General features: G+C 37.8%; 2 protein-coding genes across 2 annotated transcripts; one reads left to right on the forward strand and one right to left on the reverse strand.

The window, feature by feature from the left end:
* Nucleotides 1-2,545: 2,545 nt before the first annotated feature.
* On the reverse strand, nucleotides 2,546-9,597 carry LOC118814812 (UDP-glucuronosyltransferase 2A1-like). Its single transcript, XM_036580611.1, has 6 exons — nucleotides 8,799-9,597; nucleotides 7,292-7,440; nucleotides 6,709-6,840; nucleotides 5,402-5,489; nucleotides 4,100-4,319; nucleotides 2,546-3,396 (listed from the first exon to the last, which is right to left on the reverse strand). Exons 1-6 carry the CDS (start codon nucleotides 9,514-9,516, stop codon nucleotides 3,114-3,116), a joined length of 1,590 nt encoding a protein of 529 aa, XP_036436504.1. The 5' UTR covers nucleotides 9,517-9,597; the 3' UTR covers nucleotides 2,546-3,113.
* Nucleotides 9,598-11,326: 1,729 nt separating this feature from the next.
* Nucleotides 11,327-16,200, forward strand: LOC118815108 (UDP-glucuronosyltransferase 2B15-like). Its single transcript, XM_036581039.1, is given in 9 exon segments — nucleotides 11,327-11,433; nucleotides 12,404-12,552; nucleotides 13,006-13,048; nucleotides 13,051-13,112; nucleotides 13,469-13,479; nucleotides 13,731-13,737; nucleotides 14,419-14,687; nucleotides 15,854-15,945; nucleotides 15,948-16,200. Coding segments are annotated over 9 exon segments (864 nt in total). The 5' UTR covers nucleotides 11,327-11,375; the 3' UTR covers nucleotides 16,121-16,200.
* The last annotated feature ends 653 nt before the right edge of the window (nucleotides 16,201-16,853 follow it).

A 16,853-nucleotide genomic window follows, 5' to 3' on the forward strand; every position in this document is an offset into this window, starting at 1 on the left:
GCTCTTCAAGTTTTTTTTAGTAAAGAGTTCGATCTAGAGCCATGAACACTCAAAGAACGCTTTGGAATGATAAAAAGCTTATTTGCACCAAGAAGGGTTCTGCTAGTGTTTTGATGTCAAGTCTGTAACAATAGAAAAATCGCTTTTGTTGCTATACGGGACCCTTTTGAAAAAGGGTTCTCCATTCTCCATCAAGCTAAAGAACACTTTCACAATGCAAAAAACTCTTTAAACCTGCAGAGGGTTCTTTGAGTGTTCATGGTTCTATTTAGAAACATTTTCTTTATTCTTTAAGAACCCTTAAAGAACCATCTTTCTTAAGTGTGTATACAACTTTTGGGGCAGATACTTGAAGATCTTGAAGAGTAGGATTGTATTGAGTCTGAAAGCAGGAAGAAAAACTATTGGACTTATGTTGGAAATCACTTGAGGAAGTCATAGAACTTGTTCAGTCATATACAGAAGATTTTAATGGTTAAAAACAAAATGAAATGTCAGTAGTAAAGTCAGTTTGGTAGTTATATTGCACTCATTCTCAACGGACACTCAATGCACGCACACATACTGGACAGCCACACACATCTCTGTACAGTTTAAACTAGTCAATTTCAAAATCATGTCACCTTGGCACTGTTATCATGACAGCGCTACAGATCAGGATTGATAACATATATACAGCACTAATGTAATCAGTAACATAATTTTCTCTGGGAATACTCCACTGTTTTACATCCTGATCTCTGCCATGTTTGCAGCATGTGGTCGATTAGCACATTAATTTCTTTTACTTTTGTTGACATTTTTACCCAAATTTTCTGATAGCCAGATGTCCTAATTCAGTGCTAGTAAGCTGGGAGAGTAAATGTTAGTATCGATTCTGAGACAAGTGAAGTTCATTTAGGCCTGGGTGATGTAATCAGATATACAAGTACAAACATGACTCACTGTACAAGTAATACAAGTAACCTGAAGGCGATGCAGATAGGGAGAGATTGTCAAGAAGCTGCCCGTTAGTTATCTCACTGTAATGCCAGTTTTACATAACCCACAGCTCTTCACCTTCTACTTATTTTACTTTACATTAAGTTTAGCTGAAGTGCATGAAACCAAAAATAAATGCAGATGCTTTGGAACTTCAGCTTGCTTCACTGTGACTAACTGCACTAAAACAACCAAGCTAAACTGACTGGGTTTTACCCTAGAGCTGCTAAATTAACTCTAATCTGGAGAAAAAGTTTCTCTCCTCCTTTTTGCGGCCGTGTCTACAGCCGGAAAAACAGGATCACAAAACGGTAATAAATAATATTTAAAAATGCATACACAATGTTTTAATTAATTTTACAGGGTTTTTATGGGATGTTTAAAAGCCTTAAAGCAACATTAGAGTAAATCCCCCACTGTCTCTGCTGTGTTTGACTTAATCTTACCGTGTGAGTCAAATTTGCAGTATTTCCCGTACAAGTTAAGCGTCCCGGTGCTTAGTTGAGTTATGAAAACTCTGCAAACTATGAAATTATAATACTACATTATAATTGGGAAATTAAAATACTACCAAAGGCATTTATAGCCGAACCCCAGAGTGACTTGCAGCAATGATTGAAAACACGTTGTGTTTTTTTAAAATGGTTTTGGAAACAGCTTGCAGCCTGAACTTTTTCCAGCAGGGAGTGCATACAAGTTGCCACGAACCTCCACCTGAAGGAGCTCATGAATTCACGTGTTTGCAGCGACAGCCAATAAAACTACAGGTAGTTTTCAAAAGATGTTGGTTTACTCACTATTATATTATTTAATATGTAAATTTTATTAAAGATTTTCATTGAAAAAGTGTAAAACAAAAACTACCTAAAATTAGAACAGAAAGAAGGTCAAAGCTGCAGCAGACTGCATGTCTGTTTTTTTGTCGGTTCAGCACTAACCAGTGTCCAGACGAATTGTACTGCCTTGTCAAAATGTCCAACCGCAGCCCATATTTACATGTAGAGCTCTACATTAAACTGCAGGTAGGATATTTTAATAGCTTAAATCACACGAAGCATCTTATTCTCCAGCTTCTTTTCCAAACTTTTCACCTTTTTTAAACGTTCCACCTTAAATGGTGGAGCATTTACATTCTGGTGCCTCAGGCCACTGAAGCATTCAGGCACCATTTAAGGTGGAACTCCTTATCAGAAAACATAACCAGCATTAATAATATATTAAATGATAAAATGGATGTAGTTTATGCTCATTTAACTTTAGATGGCAATTCTGAGTAAGGTAAAGGAACAGAGAATTAGCTCACCACTGACAGTCATCATCATCACACAGTTGTAAACAGTTATTTTATAAAAGCTACGGTTGTCTGTTTTATCTCGGTACAGTAGTCTTTGTGAAGAGGTGTGAATTGTTTTCACAGCAGAGGGTCCTCCCCAGTCACCCCTCATTGCTCACTCACAGCTCAACACAAAAGTCCCAACATTTCACTCACAGACAGCCAACAATGATCAAATTAGCTCAAAATATCTGAGACAATTTCTATTGTAACGTTAAAAGACGAAAACCATTTATATGTATTTTCTTTATTAGTCTTTTTTCATTACTCATGTATTACGCTAAAATTCTTTGATTCTTGATTCTATGATTCTTCTACATCTATAATTCCTCTCATTTAAAATTGCATTGTGGTCATATTTTGTTCTGTTTCGTCAGTTTTTGTCATCATTCAAGTTTCAACTCTGCAGCAAAATCACATTACAATTCAGTCTATCTATTAAAATACATAAAACAGAGCAGACACTTTCACTGGATCAGTTATATATGCACAGAATGCCCCAAATAATCTAAAAAAATAAGTTGATTTGACATTTGCATAATCAAAATTTCATGTTATTCAAAAGAAAACACTGTACAAGATATGAATAAAATCCCTTTGAGTGCTGTCGAGAACAGTGAAAATGATTTGTAAAACGTGTTTGATTACTTATGTTGAAATCAGTGAGAACCTAGGGTTAAGTAGCAAAAAACTTGAGGCAGGTTTGCTGTACATTTACAGTACAATACAGTACTTCAGACTTTAAACCAATGTGAAAATATCACAGTAGTCATTAACACAGTGATGTTCATTCAGTTCTTCACTCTTTTTTGCTCTTTGCTGAGGTCCTTCTGTAACATTTACGGAAGAGCCAAGCACACGTTTTCACAAAGATGAACGTGACCAGAGCGACTATGGACAGCAAAAAGGCAGCGACGTCCAGGCAGTGGTACTGGTACCAAGTGAGGTCATGGGCCGCCACCCTCAGGTGCTTGGCCCCCTTGTTGCGCATCACAAACTCAATCCAGAAGACAGCCTTGTCCAGCGGCTTCATCGGCTGATCATGGTGGATTCGGGAAAGCCTCATGATGCTCTCTTTGTACCTGACAGAAGAAATTAAGTAAAATTTTGTATGTGAAGTAAACAGAGAGGTATTAAGCTTTTTGCACCAGTTAAAAGCCAAGTTATTTATGCTGTCGAAACACTTTCTTTAAAAAAACAGGAGACAAGCTATTTGCTGAATTTAACATTAAGAATAAAATAAATGCGGCCTGTGAAAAAAACAAACTAAAATATGGGATTTTTTATTTTATTTTTTAATTTCTATTTATTCACTGAGGTTAGCATATTGCCAACAAAACCAAATACAATAAATTTAAGTGTCTTTACTTTTGCACAGGCCATGTTTATTATTTGTTACATTATTTATTTTATGTTACATTCAGCAAATAACTAGTGATCATGCAGTAAAATGTGCAGAAGTTAGTTAACTAAATCAACAAAATGTCAGTTAAGCATGGTGGCCCAAAATTTTGCATACAAGTTTGCCAATCAAAAATGGGGTTAAACATATACTGTATTGCTGAGGAGATTAAAATAAAGAGTTCATAAATAGTGCTAAAGGAGTTTTATAGCCTTAAACCGCTGTTCATTTTTCCCATTTCATGGCATTTTTCAATTTTTGCCATAGAATGTCATTTCATTTGCCTCAACATGAGGGAGTTACAGTACTTTTAAGTTTACACTGAGCACCCTTAAAATAATCTTAGAGCATCTGCATTTAAGGGAAATACAAGATCAACTTACGATGGATTGTTAATAACTTCAGTGAGAGCGTCCTTCAGGTCTTTGGTCTCCATTTTGTTGAATTCAAGCATAACAGCTGCTCCTTTAGTTTTCATGTGGAACAGATTATCTGACTGGTCACCAAACAGTGGAATGCCCACCATTGGGACAGCATGATAAATAGCTTCATAAAGACCATTAGTCCCACCATGAGTGATGAAGGCCTTGGTTTTAGGATGTCCTATCAGAGACAAATCATTAGAAATCATCACTACAACAAACTGGTATAGTATATACAAGACCAAAAAAACAGTATATATTAAGGTTCCATGGATTTGCTAGAATCTGTGATGACATCTGTTTGAATGTTTTCTACAAAAACAACATTCAGGAATGTAACACAATTCTGAACAACCAAACACACCATCAGATGCCAAGGTAACTTTTTTCTTTTGAGAGTTCACCATTGAGAGTTCATGTTGTTTGCTTAGATGGCTTGTTCTTTATTTATACTATTTACAACATTTCCTCTGCTTTGGTCCAGCTGATTATGTGAGATATTGAGTGAGAACTGACAGCTGGGAACTGACAATCATATTTGACTTGTGACAATCGGCAAGCACATCAGTCAGTAAGGCACTAAAGATTGAAAATATTGGAATCTGTTTCATTTCTATCAAACAACATTATTTTGGTCGATACAGAACAAATCAGCATTACATCACAACAGTTATTTTAGTAGTAATAATAATAATAATAATAATAATAATAACTGCACTTTAAGCTGCACTATGTAGGTTTTGGGGGTTTGTAATTTGTAAATGTGTAATTGCATGTGACCAGCGGAAGAAGATTTTGGAACATCAAGCAACAAATCTGATGATTGTATTCAAAGTACTCAAAGAGAACTCAGTCAAACCTTGAAGAAGGGTGTGTCTTCTGAGGACATGAGTGATTTATTTGCTATTCTCATCATATCTTCAACAGTATGATGGTGATTTTGCATTTAAGACCCAAACATCGAGTTGGATTGTCTTTTTGAGCCTGTGTTTGTGACATTAATACGTATGACCCCCACAAAATCCGACCTGACACCTCCAACTTTTATTTCTATTTTAGGCTTTACAGGGCAACTCGCAGCAGCGCACACACACCATATATAAGAGTGTTTTTTCCTCTTTACTTCCTCTTAATGCTATTTTTTCAATTTTAACAAAGGAAATCATGCATAGTGCAACTTTAAAATTACTACTGGTATCTATGACAAGATTGTCATATTGTTTGGGCCCTAAAACAAATTCAAATGACAAAACAGTACCTTACCTAGTAAATCATTCTGGGGAATCCAGTCATAGAGTCTTGTGTTTGGGGCAAGAGTGTCTGGTTTCTCTCCCATATACCGCCACAAGACCTGTAATTAAATACAGAATTCTGAGAAATGATAAAAAGTAAAAACTAGTAAGACCAATGAAGTAAACCATCACAAAAACTTCTCCATAAAGAAAATAAGATTAATAAACTTTACTACATGCAGGTGCTATGGATGGCACTTTGTTTACAACATTCAAGGTGGCAGTACTTGTAGAGTACACTATTAAACTAGAACCAGATATTTTATAGATATGGGCAAAGAACAGTACTATGAAATCTAATGTCTGCAGGGTTGTTTGTCTAGGGCCGTATTACAGAAACATCCTATCTTTTTGTCTTAACTTGTGATCTGACAGGTCAAAATAAGATTTTTCACAAATACGTATTACAGAAACAAATAAAATCTTAATTTAGGAATTTTATCTTACAGCATCTTATCTTAAGTTAGAAAATCTTAATATACTCAATCGAAGTCAACAATCAACTGTCATGTCTGTTACCGAGCAACCGACCATACGCCAAACAGAACTGAACCGCGATAAACTGAAAGTTAAGAATATTGTGACAGTGCTTTGTGCTGATTATCAGAGTCACTGTTCTCCAGTTTCAGCTTAATTTCCCAAACGCTTTAGCCGAGCGCGCTAATGTTATTCCTCCTAATAAACAGACACACGTTCAGCTCTGTCTCCTCATTATTCACCACCATCACTGTAATATTTCATCTGACGAGTTTCCATCAACATTAACACACAAAGGTAATAAGAGGGGATGGTGGAGATCGAGTCTGCAGTGTCTGGGGTTTTAAAACGCCGTTAGAGAGAAAAACCCTCACAATTCAAGTCAGAGTTTTCAATGTAGGTAAACGTAGCGTCATTATGCCAGTTATAGTGAACTATGCTGTCTGACACGGCACAAAACAATAGAAACACATGGTTAAAACAGAAGTTAAGAAGCTCTGGGGTTTATCTTAAAGTTAGGACAGTATTTAGGAAATTTAGTCCAGTTAGGGTGTTTCTGCAATACTGCTTTCTTATCTGGAGTTACGTTGAGATGAAATTAAGAACTATTAACTGATAAGATTTTAGACTTAAGTTTCTGTAAAACGGTCCCTTAGTCTATTTCTAGTTTTTATGGAGAATAAACACCAGTCAGTTTAAACATGAACCAGCCTCATATCAAGATGGCTTGTAGACCTTGAGACAGCTGGAATATTGATTTTCTTTTTGCAGATATAAACATTTCAGAGTGTAATCTCAGACCTTCTGTGGGATCTGCCCGAGTGCTGAAGCAATGATGTTGGCTCTCTGTTTGGTGACGTTCTTCACCATGGAGCCCAGGGAAAACACCACAATGCCATCATCTCCTGAGCTCTGAACAAACTCCTCCATCTCCTACAAAACCAAAAAGCAAAGACAGATACATGTTAGTCTTCTGATCATGTTCCTCAAAAAGCTGATTTATATGCAACAGAATACTGACATCCAGCTGCAACAGCACAGACCAAGCCTCAGGCTGGGCCGAGGTTAAGCTACTTAAGTTAGCTGTGTGGCTAAAGTGTTGGTGAAGCAGCTCACATTTATGTTAGGTTAAAAGTTTGTCAGCACAAACAAATTGTTTCCGGAAAGAATTTTCCTGAAGAAAAATCTATCCCAGACTGCTTACTTGCTTTCTGCAGTACCAGCAGATAAACTCTGTGAGGTAATAATCTGTAGTAAGGTTTAGGGTCAGGCACTAAACCTTTATACATTCAATCATTTTCCCAATTCTGTGCCAATTCTTAATGTGTAACTCAAGCATGCAAACGTTCAAAAGACGTCCTGACAGCTACAACGGAGACCTTACTTTTGGAAGTGGCTTTGCAGGCTTGCAGTGCAGCCCCCCGACAAATTTGAAATTCGGCAGGAGTGGTCTTGGATACTCAAAGTCCCAGTAAGTTCTGATTAACCAGATGTCTGCTTTTCCCATAGTGTCACATAGCGTTGTGGGTTTGCCTGTGAAGTAAAGGAGCAAAGATGATGTGATACTAGATCAGTTTGCTGCATAGTTACTTAAATGTTATATATAAAACGTTATTAAAAGTGGAGCCATTTTTTTCTGCTCCTAATTTCAAACTTCAGCACCAACATGAGTGATGAGCACAAAGTAAAACATTACAAAAACAAAAGGCTTTGGTGCTCCCTTACCCATAACTCTGGTGTAATACTTATCAAACTATCAGTTGTAGCTTGATTATTGCTGTGTGAGCAACTTATAACAGCACGTTCTCTAACTGCTCTATGAAATCCATGTCAGTGAGATGCCCTTGGGTGGCAACAGTGGGCACATAGGACAGTGGTGCTGGCAACTGCACAGTCTCTCCATACTGTATGCCACAGACAGTCGAATAGACACCACCTGGGACAAGCCAAGGGTCTCTGCCAATAGATTACTGCACAGCATAATGGGATCATACAGAAATGCATAAAAGTGTGATTCCATAAGCGAAGTTATGAGCTGTTGATTAAGCAGAATTCCTTTACATGCTGCCTTGAAATAACTCTCAAACTAACAAAACAACGCCAAAGACGGAATCCCAGTGATGAGGTGGGTGCAGGTTCTCCAGACTGTCTGCGCTATGCATCACCTCTGGTCAGTCCATGAACTTGCACAACCCCTGGGGCTCATAAGTATGAGCTGATCAGTTTTTCAAACATTGTTCTTACACAGAAATTGAGCCAATACAAAAACTTGCCAGATAAAACTTTTAAAATTCCAGCACCACTTAAGATCTTCAATAATTTAGGCAGAAAAGAGCAAGCACCACTGGACAAAGAACACTGTAGGATCTATCTATGATGATAATCTTGCTCGTCTTTGAAGTTTATATTCAGAGGCTGTTCAGGATGAGGACTGACCAAATTTTGTTCACACCATGCCAGATAACACGGTGATTAGGTGTGAAAAGACTCCAATTTTGTCATTAACAAGCACAGGAGCTGGACTTCAGCTGAGGTTACTGGCTTGTATATTAAAGGTTGATTTCCTGGACAGCGATTAAGTCTAGTCCTGAACTACATTTTTCTTTCAGTAGATAACCCTCATCCACAATGCTGTATAGTCCAAGACTAGACTTGATCTCTCATATTCAGTAAAAATGAAGCAAAACACTTGTGTTCTTTCTTTTCACGATTTAGGTATATTTAGGTCATTCTTATAGTTGACCCAGATGAGGGCACTGAGGTGTCGGTTGGTGGTCATGGTTTCTCAAGACTATTTAACAACATGTGGAATAATTAAGGTTTAAATCACTGCAGACATCTGTAAAAACAAACTTAGCTGTTAAAGAAAGGAGGCCTTGGTGCTGCCTTACCTGTTATTTTGGTGTAATGTTTATCAAACGTTATCATTTGCAGTTTGTACAATGCCGTGTGAGCAACATACAACAGCACATTCTCTACCCGCTCTATGAAGTTCATGTGGTCAGTGAGATGTCCTTGGGTGGCAACAGCGGGCACATACGACGGTGGTGTTGGCAACTGACCGCACAGTCTCTCAAAACTGTATGCCAAAGACAGTCTATTAGACATCACCTGGGGGAGGCCGAGGGTCTCTGCCAACAGATCACTGCATGGCATCACAGGATCGTACAGCATTACATCAAAGTGTAACTCCCTGAGTGAAGCTATGAGCTCCTGATTGAGCATCATTCCCTCACATATTGATAAGAGATAACTCTGAATTTCAGACATTATGTTCCAAAACAACAACAAAGTCCGAATCCCGGTGGTCGTCTCATTCATCGAAACGTTAATAAAGTTCTGCCACACGAACTCTGCGTGTTGTTTTTCCACGCTGATCTTAAAAACAATGTATTTGAAGTTCTCCTTTTGCGAGTAGTTGATCGAAGGTGACGCTGAATGGATAAGAACAGTCACACTGTGATTCCGAGCGATCAGCTCATCCATGATTACGCGCATGTTGTGCCAATGGCTGAATTCACCAGGAAGAACCAGTATGTTACCACTGAGAGTCATTTCAGACCCGCTCAGTATCAAAGCTACCAACGGGAGAAGATGTCTGTACATCATGGTAGCAAACTAACTGACAGCTCGACTACTTGTTGGCTCCACCGTTCAGCTCACACAGCCCTGAAAACCTCACTGAACTCTGGTTTAGGTGTCACTGAACTGGGACAAAGGGAGCGGGGCGGAGCGGTAAACTTAGGTTGATATTTCAGCGGATATCCGCGTTTTGCCACTCCTCTTGATCACAAACAACGTCCTGAAATCTCTGAAATGACATTTTCTAAGTCGTGGTGAAACAGAGAACAAACCACAATCACTACATCCTGTCAAACCTCTCGATTTTTCCATTTGCCGAGTACGTCTGATCAAAGCAGCTGGAATCGCTGCAGCAGGTGCTGAAAGGTGCGAGGGATCGTCTGAAAAGTGCGGCTTCCGTTTAAAACCGTAAAACATTCACAGAGATAAGGGGGCTGTTGGTGTTATTTATAAAGACTTGAAACCCACTGATGTACACAGATGATGTGAAAATCAATACACGACTTTAGCAACTTCCTCATTTTTAATGGATGGATATTTTTTTTAGCAGTTCAGGCATTCTGCACGTCCATGTAGGGAATTTTTTTAAGCCTTAAATTACTACCGTGACACATCACAGTATGTATAATTCTAATGTCACTTGTAATGTACAGAGACACATCTGACAAACATACTACAACAATACTACAACTTGGAGCTACCATCGGAGCTGCCCTAGACCTGGAAAGGAACAGCTGCCAATAGGTCTGTGTTGAAGGCCTTGGGCTGCGATGATATCCTTAACTGCCAACGGGGCTGGATTGTCATCCTCTCCTGCAGACAAGACTGCATTCTCAAGGAAGAAGAAAGGCCTGGAGATCTTTCTCATTGTATTTGGAGAGCTTCAATTATAGAAAAGTAAATTAATCAGTCATTTCTAGTTTTCATCATTTGTGCACATTGAGCTTATTAACTTTAAATTGTTCACCACAGCCTTTACAGCCCTGCTCAGCTGAATTTGTTGAATACAGATGGTCAATCTGTTTGTGGTGTTTGTGCTAAATGCGGCTAATTCATCTGCGTGGGATCATAGAGGTTGTGGTGAGGAGTTCCCATTTAATGGACAGAACATGCATTGGCCTGCAGGTTGGAAAGTTTGTGGAAAATGTCTCTATACCTTGCAAGTTTCATTCCAATTTACCTGACTGCATGTCTTTGGACTGTGGGAGGAAACCAGAGCACCCAGAGGAAACCCACGCAGACACAGTAAGATGAAGCTACTTTTGATCAAATGTACTGGACCAAACTGAAAAATCAGAAACTTTGACAGAATATAATGATGATAGTTTGTTTTCTGTTTCACCACGACTTACAAAATGTTATTTCATAGATTTTAGGAAGTTGTTAGTGAGCGAGAGGAGGGGCGAAACGCGGATATCAGCTGAATATGTGACACATGCATAACACTATTGAGCTCCGTCCTGCTCCCTTTGTCCCAGTTCAGTGTGACCTAAACCTCAATTCAGTCATTTCAATGATGCTACCATGATATACAGACACCTTCTCCCGTTGTAGCTTTGCTGCTAAGCGGGCCTAAAATAACTCTACTACTTTCTCTGCTGTGTTTTCTCCCACATGTTATGGAAAAGTGAGCTGCTTTCAGCTGTTCAGCACAGTTTTCTCTCGTTTATTTATTTGATGTTTGTTAATAATATCTTTAGAGGGAGGCGGTGAGTAATATTTGTTTATTTTTAGCTTGAGGTCCCAGGGAACCTAAATATGTATCAAAGTATAATTTTGAATAATGTTCCAATGATCAATAAATCAATAAATCAAGAGGGCACCAAATGCTTCCTCAGCCGCTAAGACAATCCTGTGATGCAACACGCTGTAACTTTTGTTTGAAAATGCCAGGCAGAAGCAGTGAGTCACACAGCCCAGCAAGTGATGAAGTCATCTTTAAATGTAAGTTATTCTGATTTTCTGTGGTATTTTATTCATTTTCTTGTCACAAAGGTGCACAAATAGCCTATGGTTTGCAATTTAGGTCAGTCAGTGACTATGACAGTGAAGTCTCAAAATCCGTTACTGTTTTAAATAGCCAGCTGGCTAACAAACTTGCTGACTAATAACCAAGTAGCTTAACTAGTGCTTGGTTTTGTCAAACGTTATCTAATTGTTGACCCATTCTTGTGTTTCTTGAATAATTTAGTAGAATAATGAGGGCTATATGGTGTTTTCTGTAAGTTGCTAAATAGTAAGGACCAGATCAGTGCTCAAAGCCTTCAAAAAGGCTTATATTAAGAGAGAGGCTGTTCACCAGGGAGAAAAACTCTGCTTTGTCAGCTACGAAGTAAGAAAGTTAGGGTGTTGGTTCACCATTTAGATCAGGCCTGTCCAATCTTATCCATAAAGGGCGGCTTTAGCTGCAGATTTTCACTGGAAACAAGCAGGAGCTCACCTGATTAATCTTAATCAGGAAAAACAATCATGAAAACCTGCAGCCACACTCTGCGAAACACGACTGGACTCCAGTGACTTAGTCATGCATACCATTAGTGAATCATAACTTTAAAAGTAAGTAGAAGTGCTTTGCTTGTGTGGTTAAGCACTTTCCTAATCTATTTAAAGTTTTAGTTGAATATTGTTGGGTCTTTTAATCTCTTTACCTGTTCTCTAACAAAGTTAAAAGCCCTAATTTGATTTTGGAGCAGCAAAACCTTTTGTTTTTGTAATGTTTTACTTTGTGCTCGTAGCTCATGTTGGTGCTGAAAAAGTTTGAATTTCAGCATCATTCGCTGCTATCTTCCAGTGTACTAGGAAAACAGGAGCAGAAAAAATAGCTTCACTTTTCTAACATTTTATGTGAAACATTTAAGTAACTATACACGAAACTGATCTAGTATCACATCATCTTTGCTCCTTTACTTCACAGGCAAACCCACAACAGTGTGTTACACTATGGGAAAAACAGACATCTGGTTAGTCAGAACTTACTGGGACTTTGAGTATCCACGACCGATCCTGCCGAACTTCAAATTTGTCAGGGGGCTGCACTGCAAGCCTGCAAAGCCACTTCCAAAAGTAAGATCACCGTTATAGCTGTCAGGACGTCTTTTGAACGTTTGCATGCTTGAGTGACACATTAAGAATTGACACAGAATTGGGAAAATGATTGAATGTACAAAGGTTTAGTGTCTGACCCTAAACCTTACTACAGATTATTACCTCACAGACTTTATCTGCTGGTACTGCAGAAGGCAAGTAAGCAGTCTGGAACAGGGTAGATTTTCTCATCAGAAAAAAAACTGAAACAATTTATTTGTGCTGAAGAACTTTTAACCTTCACCAACACTTTAGCCAGCCAGCTAAATTAAGTAGCTTGCCAGCCAGTTGGCCAACCTCTGCCCAGCCTGAGGCTTGGTCTGTGGTGCTGCCACTGGCTGTCAGTATCCACTTCTGTTGCATTTAAATCAGCTTCTTGTGGAACACAATCAGAAGACTAACACGTATTCGCCTTTGCGTTTGGTTTTGTAGGAGATGGAGGAGTTTGTTCAGAGCTCAGGGGATGATGGCATTGTGTGAACCTCACCAAAGAGAGAGCCAACACCATCACTTCAGCACTCAGGCAGATCCCACAAAAGGTCTGAGATTACACTATGAAATGTTTATATCTGCAAAAAGAAAATCAATATTCCAGCCGTCTCAAGGTCTACAAGCCATCTTGATAAGAGGTTGATTCATGTTAAGTCCTGTCTTTATTCCCCATAAAAAACTATAAATAGACTAGACAAACAACCCTGCAGGTATTTGATTTATTGTAGTGTCCTTTGCCCCGTCCATAAAATATCTGATACTAGTTTGGTAGCGTGCTTTACAAGTACTATCACCTTGAATGTTGTAAGCAAAGTGCCATTCATAGATCAGGTTAATCTTATAATTTTTATGGAAAAAAAAAAGTTTTTGTGTTCATTTTTCAGAATTCTGATTTGAATTACAGGTCTTGTGGCGGTATACGGAAAAAATTAGCATTACTAAGTGAAGAGGAAAAATCACACTAAAATATGGTGTGCATGTCCTACTGCGAGTTGCCCTGTAAAGCCTGGAATAATAATTGAAAAGTCAGAGGTGTCGGGTCGGATTTTGTGGGGGTCATACGTTTTAATGTCACACACACATGCTCAAAAAGAAGCTCCAACTCGATGTTTGGGTCTCAAATGAAGACATGATAACAATAGCAGATAAATCACTTACAACCTCAGACGACACGTACTTCTCCAAGTTCTCTTTGAATACTCTTTCAATGTGCTTACAATCATCAGATTCAACACTTCGGAATTACAAAATCTTCTCCCACATGTCATGTGCAATAGCATATTTAAAAATTACAAATTCCCCAAATCTGTAAAGTGCAGCTTTGAGTGCAATTTTTATTAATATTCAAATACAAAAGTCACCATACAATATATTCATAATATAATCGAAAACATTCTGTTTTTCCAGTATTACTCATAAGTTTGTTGTACCAATGCAATGCTGCTGGAGTTATCTGGTTCATTGTTGTCTTGACATAATACTGATTTGTCCTGTATGGACCAACATAATGTTATATGATAGAAATGAAACAGATTTCAATATTTTCAATGCTGTGTGTAGTGCTTTACTGACTGATATGCTTGCCAACTGTTACTTGTCAAATATAATTGTCAGTTTTCACTCAATATCTCAAATAATCAGCTGGACCAAAGCAGGGGAAATGTCTTAAATTGTATAAATAAAGAACAAGCCATCTAGGCAAACAATATGAATACTCAAAATAAAAGATTACCTTAGCATCTGATGGTGTTTGGTTGTTCAAAATGGTGTTACATTCCTCAATATGGTTTTTGTAGAAAACATTTAAATAGATGTTATCTCCCATTCCAGAAAATCCATGGAACCTTAATATAGGCAGTTTTTTTTGTTGTAGTGATGATTTCTAATGATTTGTCTCTGATAGGACATCCTAAAACCAAGGCCTTCATCACTCATGGTGGGATTAATGGACTTTATGAAAGTATTTATCATGGTGTCCCAATGGTGGGCATTCCACTGTTTGGTGACCAGTCAGATAATCTGTTCCACATGAAAACTAAAGGAGCCGCTGCTATACTTGAATTCAACAAAATGGAGAGCAAAGACCTGAAGGACGCTCTCACCGAAGTTATTAACAATCCGTTGTGAGTTGATCTTGTATTTTCCTTAAACGCAGATGCTTTAAGATGGAGATTATTTTAAGGGTGCTCAGTGTAAACTTAAAAGTACTGTAACTCCCTCATGTTGAGGCAAATGAAATGACATTTCATAGCAACATTAAAAAATGCCTCGAGTAGAAAAAAACAGTGGTTTAAGGCTATAAACGTCCTTGAATATTATTTATGAAATTTGAATTTTAACCTCTTCAGCAATGCAGTAAATTTATTTAACCCCATTTTTAATTAGCAAGTTTTGACATTTTGTTGATTTTCTAAATGAAAATAAGTTAACACACCCTCTACAGAGAACACCTTTCTGCACATTTTAATGCATAATCACTCGTTATTTTCTGAATATAACATATAAACTTAAAATGTGGCCTGTGCAAAAGTAAAGACATTTAAATTTATTGCATTTTTTCCCCAATATGCCAACCTCAGTGAATAAGTAGAAATTGTGGAGTAACATTTGCGGATAAACATCCCATATTTAAGTTTGTTTTTTGCACTGGTCGCATTTAATGTTTTAATTGTATCACAATATGTTTAACTCAGCAAATAAACAAAAATTGTACATTAAAATGTGTTCTCTGTAGAGGATGTGTTGACTTATGTTCACTTAGAGAATCAACAAAACATGTAACTACAAAAGCGACGCCAAAACGTTCTCATAAACAGCATATAAATCTGATCCTGAGAGCTGAAATAACTTAATTAGTAAATATTCTTACAGCTCACCTTGGAGGCTTGTGTCACTTGTTTTTAAAGGAAGTGTTTCAACAGCATGTCTTTGAGATGCTACTGCTAATTTGTGCCTAGTTTAAGTGGCAGAGAATAATGTATATAATATATATTGTATATAATGTATAAAAAAAAACAGTTGCCACCAGTTGCTCAAAATTAAGTAGACCAAGCATGCACTTTAAATAGCTCCACCCATTTTTTACCTGATCCTCCTTCAAACGCACATGCATATGAGAGAAATGTGCATTTTGTGTTTTTCCACGCTGACCCATAAACTTAGTGTTCAGGATTGTGTTTTGTACATAACACCCTGTCTGAACGCATCTGATTTGCCCCTAAAACAGGCGCAAAAGCTTAATACCTCTCTGTCCACTTGACACACAGTTTACCTTAATTTCTTCTCTCAGGTACAAAGAGAGCATCATGAGGCTTTCCCGAATCCACCATGATCAGCCGATGAAGCCGCTGGACAAGGCTGTCTTCTGGATCGAGTTTGTGATGAACAACTGAGGGTGGCGGCCCATGACCTCACTTGGTACCAGTACCACTGCCTGGACGTCGCTGCCTTTTTGCTGTCCATAGTCGCTCTGGTCATGTTCATCTTTGTGAAATCGTGTGCTTGGCTCTTCCGTAAATGTTGCAGAAGGACCTCAGCAAAGAGCAAAAAAGAGTGAAGAACTGAATGAACATCACTGTGTTAATGACTACTGTGATATTTTCACATTGGTTTAAAGTCTGAATTGCTGTATTCTACTGTAAATGTACAGCATACATTCCTCAGGTTTTTTGCTATTTAATCCTAGATTCTCAGCAATTCCACGACACTATATTTGAACACGTTTTCTAAATCATTTTCACTGTTCTCGACTTCACTTAAAGGGATTTTTTTCCAAATCATCATCACCTGACTAATTACTACTGTTGTAGTGAAGACCAAGACTGGGATACATTGTGTCCAAGTCAAGACCAAGACTTTTAGTAATCCAGTCTGAGTTGTGGCAGAGACCTAGACCAAGACTAAGGCCAGATTTTTTTTTTTTCAAAATAAAAAATTCATATATACATAAATGAAATGAATTTGTAGTGTATTGTATTTTCATTATCATGATTAATACATAATGTTACATTTTATATTTTGTGAAATATAACTAAATAATATACAGCATAAAACATGATTAATTATTATTATATTATAGTCTTATGTTATAGACTTAGTCAAACTTTGCATTGTAACTGGAAGCAGTGGGGAGCTAATTCTATGCTCCTTTCTTCTCTACAACTTATTCAGAATCACCATCTAAAGTCAAATGAACATAAACTACATCCATTTTATCATTAAATGAAAACATTACATACAGTAATAATAATCTGTAACTACGACTGATGTAGGGAGAAGTCAGTAACATT

This window comes from Colossoma macropomum, unplaced genomic scaffold (genome assembly GCF_904425465.1).
Source record: "Colossoma macropomum unplaced genomic scaffold, Colossoma_macropomum, whole genome shotgun sequence".
Lineage (NCBI taxonomy): Eukaryota > Metazoa > Chordata > Actinopteri > Characiformes > Serrasalmidae > Colossoma > Colossoma macropomum.

Bases quoted from the DNA above. Each gene is read 5' to 3' on its own strand.
- LOC118814812 (XM_036580611.1), bottom strand. From the start codon at position 9,516: ATGATGTACAGACATCTTCTCCCGTTGGTAGCTTTGATACTGAGCGGG. The intron at 6,841-7,291 runs GTAAGGTCTCCG...TTGGTTTTGTAG, and splicing joins CTGCAAAGCCACTTCCAAAA to GAGATGGAGGAGTTTGTTCA. The intron at 3,397-4,099 runs GTAAGTTGATCT...TTCTTCTGTCAG, and splicing joins GAAGTTATTAACAATCCATC to GTACAAAGAGAGCATCATGA.